The sequence below is a fragment of the Rhamphochromis longiceps genome, linkage group LG2 (assembly GCF_057381845.1).
Source record: "Rhamphochromis longiceps isolate RC_006_pf linkage group LG2, R_longiceps_female_GT1.1, whole genome shotgun sequence".
In the NCBI taxonomy this organism is placed as follows: Eukaryota; Metazoa; Chordata; class Actinopteri; order Cichliformes; family Cichlidae; genus Rhamphochromis; species Rhamphochromis longiceps.
In genome coordinates this window covers 32474157-32490606 of record NC_140558.1, presented here as the reverse complement: position 1 = coordinate 32490606, position 16450 = coordinate 32474157, and the positions used below count along the sequence as shown (strand labels likewise).

The 16450-nt window shown below is 41.9% G+C and overlaps 1 protein-coding gene across 2 annotated transcripts in view; it reads left to right on the top strand.

Annotated features, from left to right (window-relative positions):
- Positions 1–16184, top strand: part of LOC146677551 (A disintegrin and metalloproteinase with thrombospondin motifs 2-like) — a 152060-nt gene extending 135876 nt beyond the window's left edge. Inside the window, exons 10-23 of one of the 2 annotated variants that reach the window (XM_085423829.1) lie at positions 33–62; positions 1162–1275; positions 1394–1539; positions 1719–1894; positions 4666–4799; positions 4881–5004; positions 5512–5592; positions 5687–5850; positions 5990–6146; positions 6230–6365; positions 6542–6749; positions 6857–6986; positions 8729–8815; positions 12019–16184. In XM_085423829.1, coding sequence (XP_085279955.1) covers positions 33–62; positions 1162–1275; positions 1394–1539; positions 1719–1894; positions 4666–4799; positions 4881–5004; positions 5512–5592; positions 5687–5850; positions 5990–6146; positions 6230–6365; positions 6542–6749; positions 6857–6986; positions 8729–8815; positions 12019–14861 — 4530 coding nt within the window. In that variant the 3' untranslated portion in view covers positions 14862–16184. The remainder of the gene's footprint in view (positions 1–32; positions 63–1161; positions 1276–1393; positions 1540–1718; positions 1895–4665; positions 4800–4880; positions 5005–5511; positions 5593–5686; positions 5851–5989; positions 6147–6229; positions 6366–6541; positions 6750–6856; positions 6987–8728; positions 8816–12018) is intronic. The other variant, XM_085423837.1, reaches the window with a different exon arrangement.
- The last annotated feature ends 266 nt before the right edge of the window (positions 16185–16450 follow it).

Sequence of the window (16450 nt, the reverse complement as noted above, 5' to 3'; positions counted from 1 at the left end):
CTCTATTCTCTTGTCAAACTCATTCCCCTCAGCTACAAAAGGCGGGGCAGGCAGGAACGCAGGTAAGGTTACCCCATCTCCTGGAAGACATGTGGCCTCGTCTTTTATTTTCTCAGACTTTCTTTTTCTATTTGAAGTTGTAACTGTTTGTAATGTTGCTCCTTATTTTCAATTTTTTTTTCTTTTTACTGTACTTTGTTTATCTGTCCTACCCATTGTCATAGTTTGGATGTTAACGTTGGATGTTAGTCTGCAGGATTCTAAAATGCTTCAAAGTGGCGCTAAAATCTTTCAAAACAACTGTGAAGCTACTGGTTCATTGGTTGGCTGTGGTGCAATCCAGCAGTTGAACAGTACCATATCCCGAGTCCTCTTCTGCAAAATCTGTGTTAAATCACTGCAGCCCTGGCAGGAAGAGCCTCATTATATTGGCACTCTCGCGACTTAAACGAGCGGAAAAGGTTGGAAAGATGCCTTTCCCATCCAAGGGGAAAGGGCCTAGCCAGAACAGAGGCTGTTTTTCCATGTTTTCTCCTCAGCTTTTAGGATCCTCCAGTCTGATCTTACTGCTGATTACCTACCGCAGTCTACCCACTGACTGTGACTCACACTAAGACCTGTAAAGGTCCACTGGGGTCATGGTGGGTAGAAAAGCCTTTGGAGGGAGGAGGGCACCGCCCCTCAGACACTGGACTTCACTTCGGTTTGGTTGGTTGATATCCTCATCTGTGGCTCATATCAGACAAGAAGGAGAATTTGGACTTGATCTGTGTCCAGGGGCATTTTTAGAGGTCACTGAGACCTCACTCTATGGCTTTTGAAACCTTTTGCCCTCTGCCCTCCGCGGTGACATTCTTAACTCTAGGCTGTCTCATTATGAGAGTCTTGTCTCTCTCACGCAAACACACATCCATTGGTTTAGTTTGCATGAATGGCTGTGTATCTCTCAGTGGAGCATAATGTACAGTGCAGTGACTCAGCACAGGTTTGGTGTTGTTAGTGTTGGATATAATACTATTGTTGTGGCTATTGTTGTTGTGATATCTCTCCTCCCATCTCTACTTGTGCTTCCGTTATTCAGTGTTTAATCTCATCCTAGTAGCGTGTGTTGGAAGTTGGAGCTTTCAGCTATGAGAATGGGTTTCTCTCTGTGTCCCACAGTATCGCACATTTGAACCATGCAAGCAGCTGTGGTGTAGCCACCCAGACAATCCATTCTTCTGCAAGACTAAGAAAGGGCCGCCCATTGATGGAACCATGTGTGGGGAAGGGAAGGTATTTATACACTGCTTTAGTACAATAAAGTGTAGTGCAATGCTACTGGAAGCCAAAGAAAATGTGTTTTATTGTACAACATTTCCAATTGGTAACTTATGCGCTTGGACTGTTGCAGCATTGCTATAGAGGTCACTGCATCTGGCTGACCCCCGACCTCATGAGGCAAGATGGAAACTGGGGTGCATGGAGCGAGTTTGGCCAGTGTTCGCGCACCTGTGGTGGAGGAGTACAGTTTCGCACACGCAGCTGTAATAATCCAAGGTAGGAAACTCTTTACCACTGCATGTATAAAAACAAATATCACTTTTAGGTATTGTGTCACTCCTGATAGAGGAGCCACTTATAAAAATGATTAAAAAATGTGAATGATTAAGGTTTCAGAGGTAAAACATAATCTAGAGCAAAATATTCCCGTCCTCTCTGACCTGCCACTCCCCCAGACCGCACAACGGAGGCCGGAAATGCGTGGGGGAGGATTCCCAATTCCAGATGTGCAACACCAACGAGTGTGAGGATATTTACAGCGATCCAAGAGAAGAGCAGTGCCACGCTTGGGCCCTTCCGTCTGAAATCTACACCAACAAGCACCACTGGCTGCCTTATGAACACCCAGACCGTGAGTATGCACGTGCAAACAATGTATTGGGGTGGAGATATGAACCAGACAAACCTTAAGTGATGATATACTGTGGAAGTCATAAATATAAATGAAAGCCAACAACAGAAGGAAGCACAGTCTTGAATGTGGTTGGGTTGTGGAGCGTTTATATATATATATATAGGTTGTGTTTTTCTATCATCAGTGACATCTGGCAGTGGGTGCAGCTTTGAAGTATGGCTACGCCCTCCCACAAAAAAAAAGTAAAAAGCCACAACTTTAAAACCATTTTTCTATGAACTCAGTGTCTTCTTTTTCTCCACCCTTTTGCTGATGTCATTTAAACTCCTCCTCCAACTTTTTCTGCATCCATACATTTGGCACATGTGGACAAACTCTCATATTCACAAAGAACCCAAACCTAAATTTATCCAATTAATATTCCAAACCTTTGACACTACACTGTGTGAGTGTGAAGCTCCACCCTTGCCTCTGAGTTGAGATGTCACTGCCTTCCTGATACATATTAAATTATCGTCCAACTAAAGGGCAGCCCTCGAGAAAAGTGCTGAGCTGTCTCTTTATCTACACAGAGGTCACGCTACTCAAAATCAGCTAAGAAGGCTTTGCTAAATTGTTTTTCTTCATTTTTATTATTTCCAAATGGCAAATTTTTCAGCAAAGCTTTTACCATCTCAAATTACTTTTCGATGTGTGCGCTCGTGTTTGCATGCGTGTTAATGTACACATGCTTCTATGAGAGGGAAAAAAAACTGAGGTTTAACTGAATTCAATTCATAGCTTGACATCTCCAGAAGTGTGTGTACTGTGACTCTGACAAAGTACAGTGTCTGCTCTGAATGTGAACTTCTAGTTTCTCTTCTATAGTTTATCAGTCTATATGCATAGAACCTCACCTATATTTATCTCTTGTGTTAACCCTCTGAGGTTTAAGTCATCATATGTGCTAACCTTAACTCTAATCCTTGCAATGTCAAACTGAAAAAAATACCTGAATCCAAAATATCTTTTGAAATGATCTAAAATATAACACTATATATAATTCGGAGTGTTTTTGCTTTTGCATGTATTATTGTACATAGTTGAACAGTATGTCTGAAGTTAGGAAGAAATTTCAAGAACTAAATTGTTGCAACGGTGGCATCCTATTACAGTACCATCCTCAATACCATTTAGTTCATTACAACAACTGATTCTTTCTCAAATGTTTGTGAAGGTAGACTGCATAGTTATGGGCTTCATTTTATACTGCTGAAATGGCAAACGCCTGATTTCAAGGATTAAGAGGTGTGGGCCATTACATCAGTCTACATCAGGGGTCCCCAATCCCAGTCCACGAGGGCCGGTGTCCCTGCAGGTTTTAGATGTGTCCTTGATCCATCACAGCTGATTTAAATGGATAAATTACCTTCTCAACATGTCTTGAAGTTCTCCAGAGGCCTGATAATGAACTAATCATGTGATTCAGGTGTGTTGACCCAGGGTGAGATCTAAAACCTGCAGGGACACCGGCACTCGAGGCCTGGAGTTGCCTATCCCTGATCTATGGCCATGACCTGCTAGAAGTGAACAAAAGAGGGAGATTGTGGATACAAGCAGTGGAAATGTGCTTCCTGTGAAGGGCGACTGGGCTCACTCTTAGAGATGGGGTAAAGAGTTTGGTGCATGTGGCGGAGGTGTGGTCCCGGGCGCGGCTGCAGGGGAGGAGTGGTGCAGTGGGCTCAACGGGGTGGTGCTGGAGATGCCGGTGAGAACAGCTGATGGCGATTTGGACTGATAATGGTTTCCTTCCCTTTTTATAGTGAGACAGAGAGGAGCGGAGTACGAGGGAAATCAGCTGGGACCGACAGCTGTCAGACTGTGTTCATATCATAACCTGGGAAAACTATAAATAAATGTGGAAGCTGGTGATAAAGACCTGTGTGTGTGTGTGTGTGTGTGTACCTGTGTGTAGTGCATTTCACAGTGCATAAATAGGGATTCAGTGTAAAGCCACCACTGCTCATCCACATTCAAAGGAAGCAGTTGAAGTAGTTCAAGCATCTGACTGGGATGCCTCCTAGGTGCAGTGTTGTGGGTATATCTAATTGGGAGCAGGCCCCACATGTTGGACATATTATGTCTCTCAGCTGGCTCAGTGTCCCCCCAGAAGAAGTGAAGGAGGTAGCTGGGGAGACCTAGGTCTAGGCATGTCTGCTTAGACTGGTGATTCCTCAGATAAGAACCAGAAAATAGAGGTTATATATTTTGTTGTTTAGCCTCTGTAGTTCTTCTTCTCCACTGTAAGGTGTGTGCATGTGTCAACTGCCACAGAGCAGCAAAAGACTTAGAACACTGAGGAGGGATTTTGTACATTGTTTGTGCATTCTCAGTCCAACCTGACAAGATTGTGTTTTCTCCACGTGATCGAACTGAGCAGTTTTGTTGCGTGTCTCCCACCTGTTTATTAGTGTCAACGGTCCAAAAGACAAGGTCTCTGGATTGTAGCCATCTGTAATAAATGTGATGAAGTAGGAGTGTTCGTTCGCACTCGGACTATCTGCCAGGCTTCATCTCTGGGGGCTCGTGCAGTTGTAGTATGACTCACTCAGACAGACACAATGAGACAAAGTGTCGTGCTGACTCACAGAGAGCTTATTCAGAGCATAAAAATAATCGCATGTCGGTTGTAAACATGAAATCTTCTAGTCAGACCACAGGGGTGACTCTGTGACAATCACTTGGATAGTGGTTTTCATTCTCTATGTTCATTTTTGTCCGCTTTCCAGCTAGCAAACGCTGCTACCTGCATTGTCAGTCCAAGGAGACCAGAACCGCAGTCTTCACGGAGACAGTGGTCCTGGATGGTACGCGGTGCTCATACAAGGACCCACACAGTGTCTGCGTGGGTGCGGAGTGTAAGGTGAGGGGCATGCGCGTGGAAAGACAGCCGCACACGTGCTGAGATCAGCATGTGTCAAATTCTAAGTTTCTTTATTAACAGAAAGTGGGATGCGACGGAGTGGTCGGCTCCTCGGAGCAGGAGGACAACTGTGGAGTGTGTGGAGGTGACAACTCCAGCTGCAAAATCTTCAAAGACACCATCTCACGTAACGCCAAGAAACAAGGTAACCCACTAACACACTGAATAACCCTTAATTTGTTTCATAGAGGAGACTTGACTCAGTCCTACCAGTCTAGCAGCCAGCTGTCATTCTGGTAAGCATAGTATAAACATTTGACTGGACTCTCTGTTTTTATTTTATCTTTTGGTTAAACATCGCCCTCTAGAGCAAGGTTTTAAAATTGCCGCAAACCTCAGTAAAAATCCAAGCTCACATGTTTCCATTTGAGCATTGCCAAGAAGTTACGTCAACAATCACTTCATAACCTAATATTTATGACAGTATTATCTAACCCTTGGTGTTGGGAGAGTTACATGTTATAACAGCGAAATTCTCAGAATCAGATGTTTTCCCTGGATGAAAATAATCACGACTGAAGGGATTTTCAGTAGTGCGCAAGGGTATTTAATTGAAATTAGAAAGGGAGCTTTACTGGCTTTGGTGCAGTTCTTTGGTATGAAACAGTAAAATTGACTTTTTGGCACAAACCAGATGTCTGTTTTATTTCAGGGTTCTTTAAAGTTCTCGAAATCCCCCGAGGAACGAGGCACTTACTGATCCAAGAGCTGAAAGCCACCTCGCACACTCTAGGTATTTTAAATTCGAGCTTCTTTTTTCTTCCGTGCCAGATACTGGAATGTAGATTTGCTCGTTGCAGTGTTGTCAATTTTTCTCCCATCTGCAGTGGTGAAAAATGTGGCATCAGGACAGTTCTTCATAAACGGGGACATGGAGAAGCCAGAATCCTACTCGGTCATAGAGAAGGGGGTGGAGTGGGAATATGAGAATGACAATGACAAGGAGACCCTTCAGTCAACCGGGCCTCTCAGACATGGAGTTCTGATCATGGTGTGCAACAACATGACTTTAAAATTGAATCTATAGTTACCTAAATTTCATAATAATCTCATAATATCACATTTTGTGGTTGAAATTATGCATTATCTTGATTCCTTCATTAATTTTATGATGATCTGTCGGATTTTAGATGAAATTACACGGGGATGAGGATGTGAATTTGTCGTACAAGTACTTGATGAGAACAGACTCTGACTCTGGAATTCAGAACAACATGCTAGTGGAGGACAGCGCTTATGAATGGGCCCCAAAGAAATGGTCTTACTGCTCCAGGCCTTGTGGTGGAGGTACAGTAGAACAAAGAAAATTCTCACAGTGAAACCGTTGTTTCTTTGACTTATATGATGTCCGATTTTCCACCCTTTTTTAGGAAAGCAGTACCTGCGATACGGCTGCAGAAGAAAAGTCGACAGCAAGATGGTTCATAAAAGGTTCTGTAACAAGTCCAACATGAAACCGAGAGGTGACATGAGGGACTGCAACCAGAAGGCCTGCCCTCCTCCCATGTATGTATTCACATGAGAAGCACAACATCTGTGAAAATGTGACTTACAGTAGGAATCCACACTCGGATTAAAGCAACTTTTTCTGCATTCAGGTCGCCCTTTGTTCTCCTTTGTGGTCGATATGTTTTGATGTCCCTCGATGCTCTTTCCTCTCTTTGCTGTCATATATTCTCCAGCTGGGTGACGGGCGAGTGGCAGAACTGCAGCAAGCCATGTGGAAAGACGGGCATGCAAGTCCGATCGGTGAGCTGCGTCCAGCTTTCGGATGACAACACAACACGTGCTATCCACAACAAACACTGCAACGACAACCGACCAGAGTCGCGCAGATCCTGCAACCGATTTCCCTGCCCCACCCAGTGGAGAGTTGGACCGTGGTCACAGGTATGTGGGCTAAACTAGAGCCTTCAAGATGCTTGCACTTTATTCACATTTTGTAAGTAGTTTGTGATGATTTTTTTGCATTGTGTGTTTATTTTTTGTATCCCTAGTGCTCAGTGACATGTGGTAATGGGACCCAGCAGAGACAGGCTTTGTGTCACACCAGGGACAACACCATCGGCCTGTGTCTCGACAGTAAGCCAGACACCATAAGAGTTTGTCGCCTGACACCGTGTTCCAGTAAGTGTTGTGCGAGCCCACCCTGTGAGTATTTTTTATAGGTTTAAAATGTCCAGGGTACTCACTTCATTAGGTACACCTTGCTAGAACTTGGTTTGAGCCCCTTTTTGCTTTCAGAGCTGTCTTAGTTCTTCATGGCACAGATTCAGCAAGTTGCTGGAAACATTTCTCAGGGATTTTGGGCCATAATGACATGGCAGCATCACACAGTTCCATGATGTGATCTCCTCATTCCGCCACATCCCACAGGTGCTGTATTCGATTGATATCTGGTAACTGTGGAGAACTATTGAGCACAGTGTACTCATTAATATATCCAAGAAACCAGTTTGAGATTATTTTAGCTTTGTAATATGGCACGGTATTTTGCTGGAAGCAGCCATCAGAGAATGGGTACACTGCTGTCATAAAGGGATGGTCATGGTCAGTAATAATACTCAAACTGGCTGTGGTGTCGCCACACCTGAAAAGTGATATAAGACGGATGGATCCATGCTTTCATGTTGTTTACACTAACATTTGACCCTACCATCTGAATCCTTCAACAAAAATTGAAACTCAACAAACCAGCCATGTTTGATGTTTTTTCAGTCTTCTGTTGTCCAGTTTTGGTGAGACTGTGTGACTTGTGGAAGCACCCAGTGTGGTCTTCTGCTGCTGTAGCCCTTTTGCTAGATTTAATGTGTTATGCATTGAGAGGTATTCATTGCATACCTTGGTTGTAACAAGTGTTCATTGGAGTTACTGTTACCTTACTATCACTTTAAAGCAGTCAAAAGGCATCAACAAAGCATTTTCTCTCAGAGAACTACTGCTCACTGGTTTTGACCATGTGTACACGCATAAATGCATTGAACTGATACTTGCATTAATGAGCAGTTGAAAAGATGTACATAATGAAGTGGTGCTATAGATATATTTTGTTTCTCTCCATGTAGAACATGCAGAATTGGAAATAGATTACATTCAGTTTTTAAAAAACCAAGATGGTAACACTAAGGGTATTCCACAAATCAGTGAGGGGCTGTGTCCATCTTTTGTATAGTGCCTATGGTTACCACAACACCATGTTTCTTTTTTTAAGTTTTACATGCAGTTATTTCTGTGACAGCATTCTCCTCCTAACCAGCTACTTGCCTAAATATGTAACTAAAGATGAAGTAAAACTGCTTGACTAACCAAATCAAGATTATAAAAGTAATAAATAAATAAATAGAAAGTCATAAATATCTAACAAAGTGGCAGCATAACAGGGGCAATAGTCCACAGTGTGAGAGTCCTGTTCTTGCCTTGCTTTGAGCCACCATTACACAAGCGCCATGTAATCTGAGTATGGAGATTCTGCTCATGTCACCAACAGGTAATTTGGTAAAGCTTGAAATTGGCCTTCAGCTGGTATTGTTGGCATGATAATACACATTTAATTTCAACACATTATGTGTCGCGACCATGTAATAAATTGTCACAAGGTCACTGTCATTGCATGTAAATATGTCAGTTCAAACTGAACCGATTTTAGTCGTAGCTTCAGCTGAAATGTCAGAGACACATTCTGGAGGCGTAATATATTTAATAAACAGATAAAACTAAACTAGATTTAGCCCCTGGCATCAGTGTAGAAGCTAGGTGTGATGGATGCTAAAAGAATTAAAAGGATAAGGATGAAAAATTGTTACATATTGCTCATGTTCCCTTATAGTCGTTCTTAATGTTTCCATGCCTCTCTCCATGTTTCTCTGCAGAGGGCCCACCAGACCTCAACAAGAACGGCAACATTTTGATCCAGTGGCTGTCACGCCCCAACCCCAACTTCCCGAAGATCTCCTCACGTAAAACCTCCCTCTATAGTTCCCAGCCTGGCCTCCACAGCAGCAGCTGCAGCTGCATGTCTGTCCTCTGCTGGGCCCTGCCCATTTCTGTCCTCCTGTCCCTGCAGGGCCGGCCCCGGCTGGCCCCCTGACCCGCCCCCTGCCCCAAGCCTTGTGCCTGTGCCACGCCCGTGAGCGAGCGGCAAAAGCTTTCGCTTCTCTTTTGGGTGGGGGGGATGTTGTCTCTCTCTCTCTGTGTCTGAGACGGCTCTGACTGGGGGAGGTCTCTGGCTCCTGCGTGTGCTAGTTGGTTCTCTCTTGCTCTCTCTCTCTCTCTAACTCTCTCTCTCTCTGTCTCCTTTGTGGAGCATTGTGTTGTAACCGCTGGCCAGTCGAAAACTCAAAAGATGAACAAAAAATTTGATGTGAAAAGGATTTCGTAGTGGCAAGGCGAACAAGTTTTCATTGGCATCTCCTGAGATGTGTCGAAGAGCCGTTCACGTGCGAGGGGACCCCCCCCCCCTCTGCATTCGGCGGCCGTGATTTGCGCGAGCTAGCTGCGTGCTATCATGCAGCTGCGCTTTTTTCTTTTTGTAGCGCATTGTCAATGTGGGGGAGAAACAGGTGTCAAAATAAACAGAAAAGGTATAAATATCTATATAGAAAAAATATATATATATACATATATATATAATATGAAAGCTTTACTGTGAATGTGATCTGAGGACATCTTTGCTAAAGTGCTCATCTGACATATTGGTTCCATTTGGGGATGAGAGTGGTGTCTCATCCCACGTTCCATTCTCAGATTGACAGGAACTCAGCACAGAAGCAGGAAGTGAAGTCAGTAAACCTTTTGATTTTTGTGGGAGGGTCTTCTGAGGTGACGACACAAAAAAAAAGAAAAAGAAAAGAAAAGAAAAAAGAAGAAAGAAAAAAAAAACAGGGTAGTTTGACCAATTGAGGTTGCTTCCCATTTCACCTCATCATCAGCCATCCTCTCTTTGACTGTTATACAAAAGTTCAATAAATGCAGCTTATTTGTGCTTGCAGACTTTAAACAAATACATCTATAAATATATTTGTATTTATATATAACTATAAATATAAATCTATATGAGTAACAATAATATTAATAATGTTTTACCATGAATAAGCTGTAGCTTATTTGCCTAAAATCTTTGGACTGCTATTGATCGCTTAGATCCTTGACTGTTATGTGTATTTTTTTATTGATTTTACATGAATACAGATGAATATTTAATAAAGGTAAAGTGTTTTGGGGGAAAGGGTTAGACCTATATTATGCAGGACTTGGTCAGTTATTTGCCTCTCCATTTTCTCAGATGGATCAGTGGTTTACTGTTGCTTCTCGTTTTCTTTACGGCCAGGATCACGTTTTGTCATGCACATTTGCCTCCATCACCTGTGTGTTTGTATCAATCCGTGCGTGAGTGCACTGGTGTGTGTGTGGGTGCGCGTCTTTGTGCATGTGTGTTTGGGAGGATGTATGCGTTAGATGAATGAGCGTCCTTAATCGTTGCGTGTGTGTGTGTGTGTGTGTGTGTGTGTGTGTGTGTGTGTGTGTGTGTGTGTGTGTGTGTGAGTGTGAGAGAGAGAGGGTGCTTCATCATTTGGGCTTTTACACATTGCGATCAGATACAGAAATACCTCATAAACTTTGATTTTAGAGCGTCCGATGATCTCATTTTATTTTGGTGAACATTGAAAACATGAACAATGCCTTATCTTGGATTGAATGTAATGGCATTTATCTGTGAAAGAGATGGCTTTACTCATTCAAAGTTTCACTCGGAATAGAGGCAGCTTCAAACCAACGTAACAAACTCACACCCGCCAACCATCAAACCTACCAAGATGATGTTGGACCAATGTCCGACTACTGGGAAGGGTTTCCAAGGGCCTAGGGTATTGACACATGTGGCATCTAGAAAAAAGAAAAAGAAAAAAGAAAGAAAAAAACACTTCAGACTTGTCATTGTATTGTGAACACATATTTCTGTTGTGACTATGTAGCGAGCTATCCAAGGTTTCCTTCTGCTGGAGTTGGACTGTATGAGACCAAGCCAGACCTAGCAGTGCGATACTGTATATAACATTGGTGTTGACTGTATTTAATAATGTTCATGACTGTTATCTTCTTCTATAATATTCTATACTATGGGTAACTGTTTCGTGGCTTCACTGGCCTGCTGCGTGGGGCTGGCTAACGTTTGGCTAACGTTGAAGAAACATTCAGATGGACTACGTGCACTGCGTCTATATGCACTTTGATTTATCAGGGAAATTTTATTAATGTTTTGTAAATGTTTCATATGACACTTAATGTGCCATTCCAGTTTTTACATCAACATGAAAATTATGTGTTTTATTTAAGCAGCAAATATCATTTATGTATTTCATCTTTGTTTGTTTTCTTTTGTTTTCTTTTTCTTCTTCAATCGATAAACAGATTGACTGGTTGATTTCCAAGTAATCAAGTGTTTTACCAAAGTGACTGTGAACTTGTAACTTTCGATACAGTTGAATTATTTTTCTTAAGAAAAAAAATATATCTATATATTGAGAGGGGAGGGCGGGGCGTACATCTCATTGTTTCAGTTCCTGTCATTCTCAAAAGCAAAGTTGTATCAATAAAAATCGTTTTAAAAAGTGTGATCTTTCTCCTAATGGGAATGTTCACTGGTTAGATTTTTTTTGTCAGATTGGTATATACTGCAATAAGAAAGTAGTTATTTTTGACTGGCATGGTACAAAAAGGGTACAAGTCAAGTGGTAGACTTAATATTGAACTGAAAATGTTGCACGTCTGAAAAAAATGAAGAAACACATGAGCAGAAGCAGAATTAGATGAAAAATCCTGATCTCTTATAGGTGCAACACAAGACTGGCGACCCTTATTTTCCCATTTCAGTTGCTCTGGATGAATCTCATCAATGCTCTTGATGTGTGGATTTTTCTCCTTTTTTCTCCTTCCTGCATCCTCTGCTAGTGGTCTGGCTTTACTACTGTACTTCTAACAGCGTGAAACCAACATGTACTTTCACTCACATGTGCATGGATTTATGTCTGCGTAACTTGAGAGTAATGCCAATTTGTAACAATATAGTTTTGTTCACGTTCTTTAGCATAGAGCAATCTCACACACACATATTATCGTAGCTTCTACCTCTCTGTTCAGCTTTCTGTTTTTTTGTTTACAGGCCGTTGTCATGGAGACCGGTCTGTCTTCTGTCGCATGGAGGTGCTGAAACGCTACTGCTCTCTACCGGACTACCAGCGCATATGCTGCAAATCCTGCAGCAATGTCCCTAACATAGTGCCTGTCCCCAGCTCCACCCCCAGAGCCACATCCATCACAGTTACATCTCCTCCAACCACAAGCATCCCAAGCTCTGTCTTCACCACCTTACAACCCTCCAAAGCTGTCATCACATCAGTTTCTACCATTAGTTCACCGTCTACTGCTCATCCTCCTACATCTTCCCCTACAGCTCCTCATGCCACCCCACTGAGTACCGCACAAATGATTACCATTCATTCACCGGCTACCACCAGGGCCCCTGTTTACCCTACAACTTCTTCCATAGCAATCACCAGGGAGTCCACAACCATTCGCAGTGTTACTACATATCCTCTACCTTTGCCTCCTCCAGACATAAACAACAGCACTGAAAATCTGGTGCACACATCTACAAATACACCAGTAACATTTGGTTTGAAAACGGACACAACAACAACCACTCTGCCAATGACCCAGCCAGCAGAAAACAGTAAAAAGACAGACATCCTACAGAACTCCAAGCCTAAGAAGACTATTCCGCCAAAGAAAACCTTGAAAAAGATGAGTCCAACAAAGCAGAATCCAAAAAAGAATACGACCCCGAAAAGCATTCCAGGAAAACCCTCTATACCAAAGCTCAATCCCAAGAAGAAGTCATACAGTACTCCAAAAAAGGTTACCTCAGGAAACACTTCTCCGAAAAAGACTACTCCATCGAGCACTACTCCGAAAAAGACTACTCCATCGAGCACTACTCCAAAAAAGACTACTCCATCGAGCACTACTCCGAAAAAGACTACTCCATCAAAGAATGTTCCCAAAAAGACTACTCCAGTAAAAACTACTCTTAAAAAGAATACTCCATTGACCACTTCTCCAAAAAAGACTACTCCATCAAAATCTTCTCCCAAAAAGATTATCCCATCAAACAATGCTCCCAAAAAGACTACTCCATCAAACGCTACCCTCAAAAAGATTATTCCTGCTATCACGTCTCCAAAAAAGACTACTCCACCAAACACTACTCCAGTGAAAAAGACTACTTCATCAAGCACTGCTCCCAAAAAGGCAACTTCAGCAAATAAACCCCCCAAAAAGACTCCAGGGGAAAAAATTAAACCTTCCCCTAAAAAAGATGCTCCACCAAATTCCAATACTCAAAAGAAAACTGAACCAAAGATAAAAGTTACAAAGCACAAGCCACCAAAGAACCCAAAACCAGCACCCAAAAGTGGCTTAAACTCACAGGCAAAAGTTAATCAGAATATATTTAAGGTGGTAAAGACTTTTCCAAAAAAGAAAAAACATCATTACACAACTACTCCTCCTTCAACCAAGCAACCACCAACAGAGGACTTTTTTTCTACTATTTCTTCCAGCATTACCTGTACAACGATAAGCTTCCTTTTCCCTGAGTCAAAAATCAATGTGCCATACAACATTAATAACGTAGAAGTTACAAATGAAACTCCATGTTGGTACCATGACAGCACAAATACTGGACCAACAACACTCAGTACTTTCGATGATCTCGTAATACCCACTGAAAATAGTTTGGTCGAGGATGTCACAATGCCCAGGGAAGCCGTGCCTTACATAGATGTCCCAGTGACTAAAAGCGTTGACGTTTCAGTTACCAGTAGCAACAATCGCGATGGTGGTGACATCACAGTGTCTTACACTAAAAGCGGCACAAACGTATTAACAAAGCCCAAGGTTAACAAGAGTAGATTTAAGGTGGTAAAGACTTATCCAAAAAAGAAAACACATTATTACATAACTACTTTCCCTCCCTATTCAAGTGGGCAGCACCCAATAGAGGATCTTTCTTCTACTATTTCTTCAAGCATTACTGGTACAGCAATGATCTCCCTTTTCCCTAAATCAAGAATCAATGCCCCATATGTCAGTAATAGCATGGAAGCTACAGATCAAACTCAATCGTGGTATGATGACAGTGCAAATGCTGGAACAACAACACTAAGTACTTTTGATGATCTCGTAATACCAACTGAAAACAGTTTTGTCGAGGATATCACAACGCCCAATGAAGCCATGCCTTACATCACTGTGCCAGTGACTAAAAGCGTCGATGTTTCAGTCCCCAGTGATAACAATCCCAGTAGTGATGCCATTACAGTGTCCTATAGCAAAAGTGGCGTAAACTTAAAAGCCAAAGTTGATAAGAGTAGATTTAAGGTGGTAAAGACTTATCCAAAGAAGAAAACACGTTATTACACAACTACTCTCCCTCCCTCTTCAGAAGACAATGGTAGCAATCCCAGTGGTGATGACATCACCGTGTCCTACAGAAATGTGGGCGTGGTCAGTAACACCATGGTGATAGAGGACAGCCTCACCATGGCATTCCCAATCATAAATGGAGATGACATGACAGAGCTAAGCTCTTCATCCTGGCTGGATCAGGCGGAGTACATCCCTGCGAATATACCTGTTGACACAACATCTTCAAACACAGGTACTGCCTCACCTCCCACCACAAATGCAAACCCAACAACCCTCACCACCACCATCTCCACTCTAAGACCTCCACGAAGTGCTGAGAAAAACAGTGAAGACAACTCGATCGATGTTTTTTACAGCAGGGTCATCAACTCGGAGAGCGACATCTCTCAGAACAACTTGATCCCAAAGCATCGGATCAACCTTAGAGAAAGAACCAGGAACAAACGCATTCAGGAGCTCCTAGAGGAGAAGCGAAACTTTCTCTTGAGGATGAAGAGAGGCCACGCAGTACAATAAACCAAGCCTTATCATTTCTCTTATAGAGATGAACACTTTGTCTGAAAACACCGCTTATCTGCCGCAATGCTTTCTAATGGGTAGTTCCACCAAAAAAAGAAAGAAAAAAAAAAGCTGTCATATCAGTCAAATGTTTGCACAGTTGCTTTGAGTAAAGCCCTTTAGGGTACCGATTGCTGCAAATCACCTTGCCTGTGCACACACAATAAAGAGAAGCAGAAGGAATTAAAAAAAATGTACATCCAGGATTACAGCACTTTACAAAGCTCGGCTTTTATTTCCCTAAACCACCCTTTGTTTTGCTTAAGAATTCAGTGATAATGTAGATTTTAAAAAATGACAGTGGTACTGACACTCGCACGGCAACAAAATCTACCACCTAGAATCCAAATTTTCATCCCATTTCAGATTACAGCCCAGGACTGCAGTTTGCACAGTACAAATATGAATACATTTCAGTTGAGTGGCCAATACGCAAAGCAGACATTTAGCTTCTATTTCACTTAACTGCAAACTAAATTGCAAAAGTTTACACTGGTTGGATTCTGTTGTCATTTCCAGAGCAGTTACTTATCTCTCAGGAAGTAAAGCTACAGTATGACAGTTTGATGAGGGACATTGCCAAATACTTGGTGCTTAAATAGTAAATTATAATATGTCATTAAGGTAAGCAGTACAAAAAAATAACCAGAGAAAAAGAAAAAATACACATTTTTATTAAAACATTTTTACATTCAAGGGTGCTTTGTTTGTCACGGCTGCTAAAAGCGATGTCCCTCATGCATTTATTTCTATAGGAAAACTACAAAAATTTAAAAGGAAAGTATGCAAGGCTTTTTATGGTATCTCTATCCAAAGAAAAACTTTGAAGGCCAGTTTGTTATCTTTATTTTTTTTGTATAAAAGGTTTTGTTTGTGCATTTAATGTGCGGCAACTGCATCTACAAGTCTTCTTGTACAATACATGTATATATGAAACAGAAGTTAATGTTTACTATTTATTAAAGACTAAGTGCCTGTGGTATTTTGCAATCACAAGCGTGATTTTTGTTATTGTGGCACATGACAATACGGACACACAAACCAGCCATGGACTCAGCTATTTGTGAGTAGCCATCAGAATTATTACAAGCTGTCCTTTAATCTATTAATATTCCTTTTTAAAATTGCAATACCTGGCACCAGGTACACATACAAAACATAGAAGCTAATTCCTCTCAACATTGCACTAACATTTCTCTTGCTTTTCTTTATGACAACAAAATCTGATAATGTTAGGGCCATGATTTTTGATGTAATGTTATTCCATCCCAAAGGTCTGATTCTGTTCATCTGGACATAGCGTTTTCAGTGGGAGAAACATTTCGTCACTCATCTGAGTGACTTCTTCAGTCTCAGCTGACTGCAGGTTTCCCCAATCTTATAAACAGTACATTTGCACAATAACTGAAACTAGCACAGCTGAATGAGCAATGGGCTGTGAGGTCAGTTCCTTGATCATTAATATGCAAATTGTCATGACTGTTGATTAATGGCCATGAGTACCATTCACAGAGAGCTGGGGAATGACTGCAATCACAGCACTGTTA